Genomic DNA, 14,602 nt, shown 5'->3' on the forward strand with positions numbered 1-14,602 from the left:
CCACGGCCCAGGCCTGGCCCGGTGGGCCACAGGTGTGAGCTGCTGGTGCTCTTCTGGGTGTTCAGTCCATGCTGTAATCACAGAGCAGGTTTAAGCAGGTCCAAAGAAAAGGGAAAAAACAGAAAAATGCCCACAGTCCAAGGAACTTCTTTGCCTCAGCTAGCTAAAACTAGCTAAAACAAAGGAGAGCTCCATCCCACTGTCTTGTCCATCCACAGACAACACAGTCCAGGAGCAGGAATGTGGAGGAGTGAGTGCAGTGTCTGAAAACAAACTGCACGCTTCTTCTCTCCCCCCTTCACTCTCAGAACCAGTCTTAAAGGTGCAAAACTTATTATTCAGCATAAACAGATCAAGACGATTGGGGATAAAAGCATCATATAATCAACCTAGGACAAGCATCCACAGCTTTTCTGGGCAAGCTGTTTTAGACGATAATGAGTTTCTTTGTAATATCTAATCCAAACCTACTCTCTTTCTGTTTAAAGCTATTGCCCTTGTTTTGTCACTACTGTCCCTCTCGCCTCTCTTTAGTCCCCTTTACGTACTGCAAGGTGCTGTAAGGTCTTCACAAAGCCTCTTCTACAGACTTAGCAACCCTAAATATCTTAGCCTGTCTTCAGAGGAGAGGTGCTCCTTTTAATTTTCCTTTTTAAAAATGAGGGTTGTTTCGTCTTTTCCAATTGGAACTTCACCAAACTGCTGTGACTTCTCAAATGTGATGGATAATGACTTAGCCGCCTCCTCTGCCAGTTCATTCAGGACCTTCAAATGCCTCTCATCAGCTCCTGTGGACCTTCAGGTTCCTTACATATTTTTGAATCTGATCTTCTCCTACTGTGGGTAGTTCTTCATTCTCCAAATTCCTGCCTTGCCTTCTGCAAGTGACTGCAGCATTTGCCAGTGAAGACCAAGGCAAAAGAGTCATTAGAATACCTCAGCCTTCTCATTTCCTGGGTAACTACCTCTTCTGTTTCCTTCCAGGTAGGCTTGGCATATTTCCTTATATGAAATCTCAGTACAAATCCCTAGTGAAAATCTCAGACAAGCCACTGGGTTTGCTTTGCAGCTGAGGTGAGCCAGTGATTCGTGTGAACTAATATGTTCCCATGGTATTGGTCTCACAATTAGAAAGCCAACACCTTCGGTTCATTCTTATAAATATTATCAGAAAAGTCTTGAATCTGGATTTTTGCATGTGATTTTCTCACATGAAAGGCAACCTGGGGCTGCTGCAAACTGGATGTTTGAGTGACCAGCACATATAATTTTAGATCCAGAACAGTACTGATTAAAGGAAGTCCCACTTCCTCATTTGTGTCATGTTAGGAGGGGGTGCTCTGTATTTGTGTTGGGATTCATATGCCTGTAGACAGACAAGTACATTGGTTATGGTTCACCTTGAGCAAAGTCATGATGAAAATGCTGCAAATAACAAATGTGCTTGCACAACAAAAAGCCATTGTATTGCCTGGTTTCTGGATAATTTTCTGCAATTTTGTTGTCTAAAGTTCTGTATGTATCTGAAGAGTAATGTCTTCTTTTCCCCTGAAAATCTAACTGAGAAGGGGGACCGAAATCCCTTATTTAGCCAGCTGCAAGTCCTCCCAGATTTGTTAGTCCAGATTTTGTAGAAGAAAATACTGTTTGTCATCTCAGTGTTTCTGTGATGGAGTAAAAATTATGTTTCTGTTCTGAAGGTTGAGGAAACCTGCACTTTGTGTGGCCTCATGTCAGTGTAGCTGATTAAGCATTCAGTTGGGTATAGGAAAAGTACTGGTGTGGTAGATGCCAGCATTTGGTCTTCTTTGGTAGGATTGTCTTCCTTTGAGCTTCTCATACAGATACAGTTGCTGCTTTTTTTAAGCTATTGGTGAAATGAAGATGATACTGATATTTAATATTTTTTACCTGTGTATTTCTTTCACCTCTTTACCTATCAAAACTTACAGTAGTTTTGTACTAAAAAAGCCATCTAAAAACTCATGGCAGCAATGGCAAAACCAGGCTGGTAATTGTTATCTCAAGAACATATTATTTTTTTTCTGTGACTCATGCTTTTCTTTTCAAAACAAAAGCAAAGCAGCTAATAAATCAGGTGTGAGGAAGTAAAACAATGGAGAAGAACATCGTATTTGAGCACTTGTGTTGCCATCATGCTGGTAGGTGACAATAGCAATTTCTCATTGCAGAAATAATAATGCTTACCATCTATTATTTAAAACATTGGGAATGAAAGAAACCTAAAGTTTATAAAATCTCAGGTACAGGGCTGTGCTGAGAATGTGTACAATCAAGTGCTGTTTTGGGATCAGCCATCCTAGTTGCTGTGAGGTTAATGCAAAGACACGGTGGGTCCCCTAATGAGGCTATAAAAGAATATCTTCCATAGGATCTCGATTTCAGATCATACTTTCATGTGAAATGTATTTGCTTTATTTTGTATTGTATAGATAAGAATATGTCCTGATGAATAGAAATAAAGTGGTTAGTTTGAATTCAGACATCAGGGCTCGACATGAGACAGGAATACATCATTCCCATATAACTGCTTTTGTCCTGATAGATGCAGGGGCTGAAATATGGTTCTTTAGTGCATTATAGTTTTCGCCTTTGCTATAAAGGAGAGGCACAGTCGTTTTATATTATACATGGCTGTGAAAATAAAGTCTGTATTTGATAATTCCAGGTAAGGTATTGGAAAGGCTTTGAATACTCATTTCTAATACTTTTTCTCTCTTTAGTGGAGAATTACAGCAATGCTTTTCTAACACTGTTTTCTGTGGCTGTCTTACATGATGTAGAAGGGTGGTGAAAAACATTAATGAATGTTGAATGTTTTAGTGAATTACTCTGACTTCTGAATTTTAATGCTATATTAAGAACACTGACATTTCTAAATTCTGTGATGACCTGCAGACCACTTTGCTTATAAATTCCAAGTCATGATTTTGTTCTGCAGCACGTTATAGACATAGCTATGCTACAAACTAGCAAAGCCTTATCAGTTTTTATCTGATGAGATTTCTTGGGTTTTCATTTTAGACACTGAAAAATCTTGCTTTTTGCAAACAAAACCTTGCTTTGCAGAGCTCACTTGAAACCAGTAAATGGATTTATTGTAGAGGATAAAGAGAAATTTGCCAATATTTTGGGAGGCTGCTGAATTAAATACACTCACTACCAAGAACTCAGATTTGGTGAAGTAAAACTATATTATTGTTATTTATACCACAATGCATGTTGTAATCACAGTCTACAAAAGCCACCATTCAAGGATACCAGTGGAGTGGAATGGGGAGGAGAGAAAACAACTGGAATTTCTTATTCATCAGGGATAACTGTTTCTTTCTTTGTTAAACCACGGGAGACATTGGGTCTTCCATTAAAAAACATATAATGACTGTATCATGCCAGAATAATGTGACTTTTCAGCCCATTATCCATATTTTCAAGGTTTTTAAGGGCTCAAATCTTTCTGTTCTTCAATTTATCAATAATTTTGCAAATCTTTGTGGATGTTCCATTGGTATGAAAAAAACAGAAGGATCGTCTGAGCCTGCTGCTAAGTAGGAAGCATTATCAAGAGTTTTTAATGTCAGATTTCAGTTTTTCAAGAGCTTTTTTTCAGCAACTTTTAACACCTGTTACATTTATTTGTCCTGATTATTTTTTTTTTCAACAAGGGAGTAAAATCTAGCATTTTCCAAGAGGTCAGTGATATAAATGTCAGTATTTTCTTGAAGTTCTGAAAGAGTTTTCAATATTGAAGTCAATGTCACCTGAAGACCCCAGTAACAATATTTTAGCAAGGGTGCTGTGGGTCAAATTGATGTGTACTTCAGCAGATGCCTTGGACTAATGGTAGTGGCTTACACTCATAAGGTGACATCAGTATGTCAGTGCTGGTATTTCCAAGTCAACTAACAAATATTCAAGATATAAGAATATAATAATTCTAAGTCACTTGGAAAAAATAATGTAAGTAACTTAGAGGTGATGTTAGAAAGCAGTTCTGCTGTTAAATCTCAGGACTGTCAGCTGATATATCTTTCAATACCTTTCATGACCTTTTGAATTTTGTTGTGGTAAGATCAGTAATTTTTAGAGAAAATATACCGGACAGTAAATTTTTAGAGGCAGTTAAAATGAATATATAAATACATTATGAAAAGGAAAGTTAATACAAACTTTTCTGTTACTTCTGGTTTGCAAAACAATTTCTACATTCTTGTTTTCTAAATGCATCTAGCACGAAAATACAATAATGGAGATTAACTCAGCAGAGACAAAGAGACAAAAAAAAATAGATTTTCTTGCTCCAGGCTACATGTGGTATTAGTCATGTGGTTAACTGTTGACAACACAATAGGTATGAATTAATACTACTATGTTTTGTATTCAGTCTTGTTTCAATTACAGAAGTTTATTATGTAACAATACTTTAAAAAATGTATTTTACATGGTTAATTGCCAACTCTCTGGCATTTCTATTTATCTTTACAGAATAGTAGTAATTATGTATTGGAAAGTAGTTTCAAGACATGAAGTGCAGTCTTCTGCACTCTTAAGAAGATAAGTCACTTTCTTCAGCCTGTAGTGTAATCTACAAAAGGCAGACATATGTTGCTGGCTGCAGTGACGAACTTGAAGGCAATGTATGAGATGCCTGTAGTGCTTATAAAAATAATAGATATGGCAGCTTTGTAAAATTAAAAATTTTCTCTAAGTGCTGAGTATAGAAGGAGTGGAAATCAAAAGTTGTCAAGGCAATAGTGCATTGATGAACAACTATGAGCACAGCTCTTTGCAGCTCTCAAAAATTTATGTTTTGCATTTCTCTCAGATATACAAATATCTTTCATATATTTCACTGCTAAAATGTACCATTTCATATTAAGGTGTCATTATAAAATAAACATAGAAATATTCAAATGAGAATTCTGGCATCTAGAAGTGGGACTGGGAGTTATCTGCCTGTGGGACTGGGAGTTATCAGTGAGGTCCTGAGTCCAATTTTTATCTGCAGGAAGGTGGCTTAAGAAGCACAGTGATCTTAAGTTGGTTCTATGTTATGTATAACCATGTTGCACTGTAATCTATAATGGATTTTTGCTTCCTGTTACTGGGGAGCAACAGGAAGCAAAATATATGTCTAGGCTGATTCATAGTATGCAGGGGTAAGGTATTGGTATTACTACGTATAAAAAGTAGGTGCAAAAATGTAAGGTTCTTTCTGGTGTTGCCTGTTTCTGTGCAGGGAAACAGACTGTTTTTTAACCATTACTATGAAAATAAGTCATTGTTTTCATCAGCCAAAGAGGAATTGGATAAAGCCTCAGAAAATACCCTACTACTTGGTTACTCACAGTGCTTAAATAGTTTCAGACCCCATAACTGCTTTCTTACCACAAGGGTTTGTGACATTTCACTGGTGATGTGTGCCATGTTATATTGTTCTTCCTCAAACTGAGGTAGAGTTTAGCTGGTCCCAAGATAAAGTTAAATAAATTTAGCAGATCCAGGAGCTACGAAACTGCTACCTTTCCCAGGTGACAGTCTCAAGATGCTAGGTCCCTCTGCTTCTAATCTACCAGCAGTCTGGGTGAACATTATCCAAAATCCTCTGACATAATGTTTTCTGCAGCTGTTTAGGAGGTTGCTGGCTTACCCTTAAGCAACTCCAGGGAATGTTGCAACACTCAAATCTTTCATACCCAGTTGTGGATAAGGAGTAAGGCCCTTTGGGTCCACCATTTGCTTCTGTTGTGTGTATGAGATGTTGGAACAGTCTTGGGAAGCCACAAGGCACAAGAAGTAGTTACATAAGGAGAGGGAATGTCTTTTCCACCACAAGTAAGAGGGGAGGACATAAGAAAGGAAGAAACCCACATTCAATGGGAACATGCTGTGCTGTCAGAGTCATGCTAAATCATAATGATGTATTTGAATAGTAGATAAGCAGAACTTTCTATATTAGGCTTCTTCCCTAACAGTCTTTATGCCTAATTTTAAATCAATTTCTAATGTTCTTACCATTCCTCTGATTTTATGGTTACTTTTACATCAGTTTTGGTCTTGTTTGTGAGCTGTCCATGCCTAGATTGCGATTTCACATAATTCATTTATTATGCCAGACTGCAAAAAGGATTTATTCTTTAACTAGTCCAGTAGCTGACATAATCTGAAGCTTAAGATCTGTAATTAGTCAACTGATTTTTAACTCCCATTATTTGTGCTCTGCTTGAAGCAGAACACAACAGCCACTCTCCTCCCAAAGCAAGTGGCTTTTTTAATTACAGGAATTTTTAAAAGTTTATATAAAACCCATTTTCCATAAATAATCAGGAGAAGTGTACATTCTTTACATGCTCATAAAAATTATGTAAGGCTAGCTATGAAAAGTTCAACTTAGTTACAGATTATTTGTTGATTTTTTTTTTAATTAAAAAGAAAATTGTCATCTGTGGAGATCCTACAGTGGGTCTTCCTCAAAATGTAAGCCTGATTGACTGATGATTTCTGTTTCACAGCTGCATATTACCAGATATTTCTCTCCCCTCTTTCCACTTGAAAAAATAGTGCTGTGGTATTATAAAAGGCTTGTGCTACTTTGGACTAAGTGGAATCTAATAACAGCTTCCACTCAGCAGGTGACACTTTAATACTTTTTAATATCCTCATAAAAATGGAATATGAAGCAGTTATTTGTAGATGTAAGCTGGCATGAAAAAGAAGGGTCCTTCTGTTATTTCTTTCTCTCTGAGGTTTGTCAGTTGGTCAGAAAAATTATTATCTTCATGATTGCTTGTTTTGAGTGGACGCTCAACTGTGGAGCACAAGTCTGAATTCAAGCCACATTTTCTCTGCTCACCTGTCAGCTTGGTTCATCTAGATGGAAAGAAAAGCCTTGAGCTCTTGAAATGTGGCATGAGCTCAGAGCAATTCTGGACTAGCAACTTCCCTCCTGACTCTGGCTTCTCCCCAGGTGTTGGATGACTGGATTGAAGCTGGCTGAGCATTTAATTTTGGAAGCAGTGCTGGAATGATGGTTTTATCATGCAGTTGGAACATTCTGAGAAGAGTGGAGACAAATAAGCTGTTAATTGCAGCAAACTTTCCAAGGTGAATGAACAAAGTGACTGATGTATTTGGGAGAAAGCAGAAGCACCTCAGGAGGTGGCTGTCAGTGACTGACCCAAACACCTACTTGCACCGGGAGCACTTGTATTCACACTGACTGGAGTGAGGATTGTGCCAATCTGTGGTGACTCAGGTGGAAATGCTTTTGGGAAGGAGTTGAGCGAGATAGATACAAGGATAACATGCTTCTTGCATGTCTCTCCATCACTACAGTGGCAGATTTGAGTGTAATTCTCTAGTAGCTTGCTTTTTTTTAATGAGGCTTTTTTTTGCTAGGCACAACAGGTGTGGAACTCATCTGTCCAAAGTACTGGTTGTCATGGGCTCCCTTCCTTGGCAGGGGAAGCTTCAAAGAAGTTGTATTGTGCATCATGCCCTACAATTATTCCAGTCTTTGACCGACTGTAAAGGCAACATAGTTTTGAAGTATGCAGAAGTTTGATTTGAAATTGTACATGACATTCCTACTATTGTACATGTACAATATGTAATGTGCCTTCAAATTGTGTTATTGGCTTTTCATGGCTCTCATCTCTGTCATGCTTGGCCTTTGAAAGAGGATATGTGCCAGAAAATGCTAATGGTTTTCTTAATGACACTGAGGGGAGATGCATAGCTGCTAGGAAAGAAAAAAATCCCGACCTTAGTCAGGTATTGCCTTTGCCCTGTCATTCTGAAGTAATTTGAATTAAATAGAGAAAAAACTGACTATAATAGAGAGAAAGCAAATGAGGTAGCAGAGATTGTGCATCTGCCATTTTCAGCGCTGAGAAGTGTTTACTGGAGATCAGAAGATGGTCTTATAATTTGGAGCTGAATTTTGGAATGCTTCCTGCTTCCATTCACATGTTCTAGTACAAGGTTTAAAATTTTAACTGTAAAATTTCAAATATTGATGTACACAAAAACAGTGCTTGCCCCCAGAAACATGCTGTCTCCTTTGGTGAGAAGCCCAAAAAAAATGAAGGCTTTCACTAGTTGACCAACTTAACAAGAACTTTGAAACTTGATCCATAAAGAAGAGGTTTTAAAATTTGCATTTCTCTGACAGAATCACAAGCCTGATGTGTTTGACTGTAAGGACTAGATATGTAATGATTATATTCAGGCTATTAAGGGCATCTTCCACATATCATCAGTGATGGCTAGTTATGAGATACTGTGCTTATAAGAAGTTGGATATGTATGCCTAAGTGTTTGTGGGACTAGGATTTGCCTTCACTTACTCTTTTGACTTTTGTCTCTAACTCAAGGGAGTTATGGGATTGGCTTCTGAAGACATGATAAAGTAATGGCTTCAGAGACTACTTCTCCTCTTACTGGGTGTTCTCCAAAAATGGGCTGAGTGTACAATTAAGTAATCATTAAAATCTAGTCAGGAGTGGTGGAAAGTAAAGCCTGCTTGCCAGTTGAAGTTTTTGGCTTGGTAAAATTCTGGTGCTACTAAATATTTGATCTGAATAATGCAGTACCAAATGTCAGGCCACATTTACCTCCTTGTTCTACATTTGCTTAATGTAGTAGATTCTGCTTGTCCTAGGTTGACTATATGATGCTTTTATCCTCAATCGTCTTGTTCTGTTTATATTGAATAATAAGTTTTGCACCTTTAAGACTGGTTCTGAGAGTGAAGGGGGGAGAGAAGAAGCATGCAGTTTGTTTTCAGACACTGCACTCACTCCTCCACATTCCTGCTCCTGACTGTGTTGTCTGCGGATGGACAGACAGCGGGACAGAGCTCTCCTTTGCTTTTAGTTAGTTTAGCTATCTGAGGCAAAGAAGTTCCTTGGACTGTGGTTTTTCTTTTTCTTTGGACCTGCTTAAACCTGCTCTGGACTGAACACCCAAAGGAGCACCAGCAGCTCACACCTGTGGCCCACCAGGCCAGGCCTGGGCCGTGGCATTTCCAGTGCCAGAGGGACTGATAAGAGACTGAGTGAGCTGAGCTGCAACCCAGGGAGGGGACTTTCTGAGTTTGTCATCTCTTTTGGAGCAGCGAGGGGTTTTATTGTTTAATACTGTTTAGGTTTTATTGTTTAATAAACAGCTTTTTTCCACTTTTCTCCAAGGAAGTATTTTCTCCTGGACCAATCGGGGGAGGGGCCAATTGAATCTGTTTTCCTAGAGGAGCCTCTTTGGGGGTTCTCTCCCAAATTTGCTCTGAACCAGGACACTGCTGCTCATTAGAAATGGCTTTTAGGTGTATAAAGTAACTGCTTACATCTGTAGTTGCTCTTTATATTTAAATTTTCTGGCTTTATCTTTAGGGAATTAACAACAATTCAGTAATAGTTGTGCATTTCTGGGGTTTTAGTTCGGTTTATTTTGAACTTTCCAGACAGCTGTTGATGTGAAACTAAGGGTGGAGATCTTTAATTACTTCAAAGAATACCAGAATCTGTTTATTATTTCCAACCCAAGTGAGTAAATCTGTGACAATGTCTGTTATTTTGTGGCATGAGAGTAAACTTAAATTACTTTATAATTTTTTCATTAAACCCGTTTTTCCCCACCCCCATTAATTTCCTTCCTTGTGTTTTTGTAGCACATCATTTTCTTGAGGCTGAATTCTGTATTGGAACTGCACAACAGTAGATCTGATCTGATTAGGGAGGTAAAAATGTGACTGTGAGGATACTCATCTTGGCAGAAGATATATGATTAAAGGAATGGTGAGACACAGACACAAATTGTTTGGAGAGATGTTGATTGAGAAAATCTTGGAAATATTCCACCGTATTTACAGGCTCCTAACTCTCTATAAAATTAAAGATGTCCTTTTAACATGGTGGTGAAACCTCGGGAAATTATCATCTTAAGGTTTGGACCCTTATTTGAAGTTCATCCAGGCTGCTATGCCCTGAAGTTCTGTACAGTCTGGCTGCATCTCATGTCTATTCTCTATAAGAATAGACTTTTTATTTTTGTGAGGTTTTTTGCTACTTCCTGCCTCCCCTTCATCTGGAAATGCTGCAAGAAAAGCCTTTCTCATCATATGGTATTTCTTGTTAATATTTTTACATTTCAGAGTTTTGTATTCCAGTCTGGGTGGAGGTTACAAGGATGATAATTCAATTTAATATGTGATTGTGTATAAAGAAATTTTTGGCTTAATAATCTAGGAGAGCGCAAATAGTTTTAAAGCATCTTTATTAAAATACACCACATGACTTGTAGTGTCCTGGAACAGTGCCTCTAGATTGCTGTCTGGGATTGTAGAATAGCAGGAGTGAGTGTCCCTGGTGTATCTGTTACCTAGTTTGCATCAAGACTCAGTTATGGCTGAGAGATTTTTCGCTGTATTCTGAGTACTTAGTGGACTCAAAAGAACAAAAAATTACTCACAATGTATTATATATATCTTGTACTACCCTTCTATAATCATGTCAGGAAGCATGAAATGAAGTTATTTAAAATGGGGTAGTAGAGGTGTGGTGTTTTGCTTTTTAATCCTTGGCCTTCCTCATTAAGCAACTGCAATGCATTCCTGACTGCTCATGTGCTGAATGTCTCTGTGGTGGTCTGTCCATAAATGCTGGAGAGGTGGAAAGATTCTTCTATTGGAACTGACAGTGGTCTACTGGCTGCAGTCAGAAAATGCCCTCAAATGTTTAAGTAATATATATATTGTATCAACTTTTTGATAATTGTTTGTGATTCTTTGAAATAACAGTTTTGTATTGGAAAATGCTTATTTGTTAAAACTCTTAGTTAAACAATCTTTTTGTTTTCTTAGTCTCACAAAAATGTGGAGGGGGGGATTGTGGGACTTGTGTTTTTGTAAACCATTCATCTCTGCAGTTTTCCTGTGAAGGGATATTGAGGAAGAAAGAGCAAGAATTTACCACGTTCCTCCCTGGAAATGAGGGAAACCACAGATGAGAGTCAAGCCCCACTTAGACTGAGAAGTGCCCTGAGTGAGAGGCAACTGTGTACCCTAAGATAGATGAGATGTAATAAACCTAGCTCTCTGTTTAAATAGTTTCAGTGGACACTCCATGAAACACTGTCCCATTAAGGCAAATGTGTCCACTACCATTCCTCATAATAACTTCCTGTCCAGGTTCTTAGTTATAGGTAATATGTAAAAATATATTTTCTCATGGATAAAGTAAAAAATAAAGTACAGCCAGGTTTAAACAAAAAAACCTCAGTGACACAGTTGTTATTATCTGGTTTAGTGAAAACGTAAGGAACAGGAGAACGTTTGTGTGCTCTGAAAATGAGGCATTGTTCTAGAATATTGAAAATTATTTTTCATGACAAATGTGTTATAGTTCAGAGATTGCTCTGAAAGGAATTATTTTTTGTGTTCTCTGAAAGTATTTTCAATAATGTGCAGATTGATGAAGGAGTTGGTTCCTCAATAGAACCAACAGTTGTCCTGAGCATATCAGGGCAAAGCACATCTGTGAATTTTGCTGCTCAGACTGTGCTTAGATTTTGGGGTTTTTGTATTGGACTACTTAGTTGAAACTCTTATAATTTTTTGGCTCATTTGTCACAAAGCTTGTGACCTGGCTCCCTGTGAATATCCCTTTCCTGAGTACTACCTAGGTCCCTTGTAGCTAGCCTGAAAGAGATGAAAATGTGTCTCAGCACAAAGAATGTTCCCACACCCTCTTATAGTCTGAAAAGTGAAGGAGCTTGAGCTCCAGTGTGCTCTCCAGTTATTTCTTTGGGGAATAAGTAGAAACTATAATTTCTTGTTCCTTCCTTTCACAAGTTATGGAACTTGAATGCACTTCTCCTTGAAGTATCTCCAGAGGCCAGGACATCTTTTGTCATAGCCATTTTAATATACAGAATGGAAAGGTTTCCTATTCCTGCCTTTACAATTTGAATGCAGAGAATTACATAAGACATGAAAGGATTAGGCATAGGAGAGTTGAACTGAAATTAAGTATCTATTAACCCCCATCTCCCTCTTAAAAAATCCCAACTTGCAAACCAATTGATCAACTATGAAAACATCCATGCTGTAGTAATGAGGATGCAGGTGCTCCCTTCTGAGGCAGCTGTTCCACAGTGCTATGCAGAGAGGATCTTTATTTTTTTTGTATGAACTTTCTGTTGCAGTGCATAAACTCTAAATTACAAAACTACATAAATATTCAAGTGATTTCAGCTTTGCTGGCAGACATGCAATTTCCAAGTAGCTGAGATTTTCCTTTATCTACCTTCTCACAGTTGTGTGAACTAAGAGTTATAATGCAGGTAGTTTTCTTCCCCCCCTTTTTTATTCATGAGAGAAGGTTTTAAGGAAAAATTATAAGGTATTCCAACTATTACAATAACATTTTATTCTACTTTGGCCCTTAGGGATTCAGTATTTCAAATACAATTCATCTCCCAATTTATTTTTATCTGGCCTTTTGGCAACACTTAACCAACTTTTTCTAGCTATGTTGTATTTACAATCAAAAATCAGTGGAAGTATTTTTGTTTACACCATCTAACATTTAAAAAAAAAATCTACAGAATTCTTTGTAGAACACTGAATTTTCTATAGAATTTTAAACACAGAGGAAAAAAAAACATTACATCAACATCTTTGAGCTTAGGGTACTTCTATGCTGAAATCACCTGGATTTATTGTTGATTTTCTTATTGAGGCAGCTGTATCAGCAGCCATTGATGTCACAAAGGTGCCCATGAGAGCATGGCCCAGAGCAGGCTGGAGCAGAGTCCAGCATTCTGGAGTGTCTGTGCCAGGTGGAGCACTGACCTGTCTGGGCAGATGGATGCTCCTCCATCTCTGCATTGTAGCCTGCTGAACCTTGTAGCCTTGCCTTCAGACCTGTTGCTCTTCAGGTCCTCTGGGACTGCATCTCCCACATTCAACTAGACATCTCCAGCTCCTAATTTAGTCCAAGGACGTAAAGAATGGATGCCACCAGGTCACACAGAAAAATTACACTATTAAAATAGCAAACAGCTGATATTTGTATTTTATTTTTAGCTTATTTCCTGTTGTTTTCCTGTGGTTGCTGATGTCACAAAAGCTTCCTTTCTAGTCACTTTGCTTAAAATACACGTACATTGTGTGTATATGCATCTTCATGCTGGAGCTTAGTGTTAGATTGTCCAATGTGTTTGCTTATGATTGAAGCAATATTGGCTCAAACTCCATGAGAATGAGAACTACAAGGAACTTGCAGAAGGCTCTTTCTGTGATTCTTTTTCTTCTTCTGTGAACACAGCCCTGAGAATTTAGATGTTCAGCAGACTGTGCTCCCAATCTGTGTGGCTGTAGCGCAGCAGGCAGACATTTTCTCTGACAGACATACACTAGACAGTAGACTTCAGTCTTGGCCCAAACGCTGAATATCTCTTCTCCTTTAGTTTACAGCAAAGCATTGAGTCAACATTAGTCTCCTATAGGACTTAATGTCAGAACAAGTCAATCATCAGGAGTCCATATTGATATGGACTGTAAGGGAGAGTAGGGTCTTCAGATGCTATAATAGGATCTTGTCCCTGGAGGTGTCATGTGGGTTTTTGCTCTCTCCTTTCTATTTTTACTTCCCCTTTGAAATGAGTTTATTGAGTCACGCAGGACTAAAATAAATGCAACAGACAATAATTCGGCTTCCTTCTTTCTTGCCCTATTCATGCACTGACCAGACACTGTTCATAATTTCTGATCTCCTCCCCCATATCCATTCACTTCCTGAATTTCTTTGGCCTATAATAACACCACAAAACTCATTTAGGCTTATTTTTGCCTTTTTTTTCCCAAGGGGTAGCCAATTCTCATAAATATGTTATTCCTGGACAGGTAAATTTTAGCACATGCAGCATTGAAATCACATGTTAGATATTACAAGGAATTCCTAGCCTTTCATAAGCAAACATGTAATTAGAATTTATTTCTTTATTTATTCCCTGCTGGGCATTTGCTGGAGTTGGAAAGAAGAGGAATTTTGTCAAAAGCTAACTTTCTGTGTGTTTATTTTCCTATTATTTTCTTACATCAGAGTGCAACAGAACCAAAATTTTTACACCACTGCATGTTGTGGTTCAGTCCTAGTGCCACATCGTAATTTTCACAACAACATCATGTCTAGTGGCAGTTGAGGCATGAAATATCCGTACTTTGTTCAACATGTCCTATTCTTGGCACATTTGTGTGCATGTTTTTTAAAGAATTTGTAGATATCTCTAGTGAGGAAGTTCTGTTTGTACTTAAGTAGCATTAGGAGGTCCTGGCTGCAGTCGGGGTTTGATTATTGTTCATCTGGGATCTCAGAACTTCACATGAAATCTCTCAGTTGCATTAGTACATGTGAGTCAGTTCTCCTTCTGCCTCGCTGTGCCACAGCTTCCATTGGAGGTCCTAGAAAATCTACATGATAGACACACTCTTAGAGATTTCTTATGGCGCCCTCCGTACCTTTCTCCAAGTGTAATATGCATATACATTCTATTTCAACTTCTCTTATTTTTCTTCTACTCC

At 38.1% G+C, this 14,602-nt stretch overlaps 1 protein-coding gene across 6 annotated transcripts in view; it reads left to right on the top strand.

The window, feature by feature from the left end:
* RAMP3 (receptor activity modifying protein 3) overlaps positions 1–14,602 on the top strand; it is a 146,816-nt gene that overhangs the window by 26,902 nt on the left and 105,312 nt on the right. Inside the window, exon 4 of one of the 6 annotated variants that reach the window (XM_071429863.1) lies at positions 6,989–14,595. The exons of the other annotated variants lie outside the window; for them this stretch is intronic. Coding sequence (XP_071285964.1) covers positions 6,989–7,049 — 61 coding nt within the window. The 3' untranslated portion in view covers positions 7,050–14,595. Of the gene's footprint in view, positions 1–6,988; positions 14,596–14,602 lie in introns of those variants that run through there. 6 annotated transcript variants of the gene reach the window in all.

This window comes from Agelaius tricolor, unplaced genomic scaffold (assembly GCF_023055355.1).
Source record: "Agelaius tricolor isolate 1412-34295 unplaced genomic scaffold, bAgeTri1.0.p SCAF_6, whole genome shotgun sequence".
Lineage (NCBI taxonomy): Eukaryota > Metazoa > Chordata > Aves > Passeriformes > Icteridae > Agelaius > Agelaius tricolor.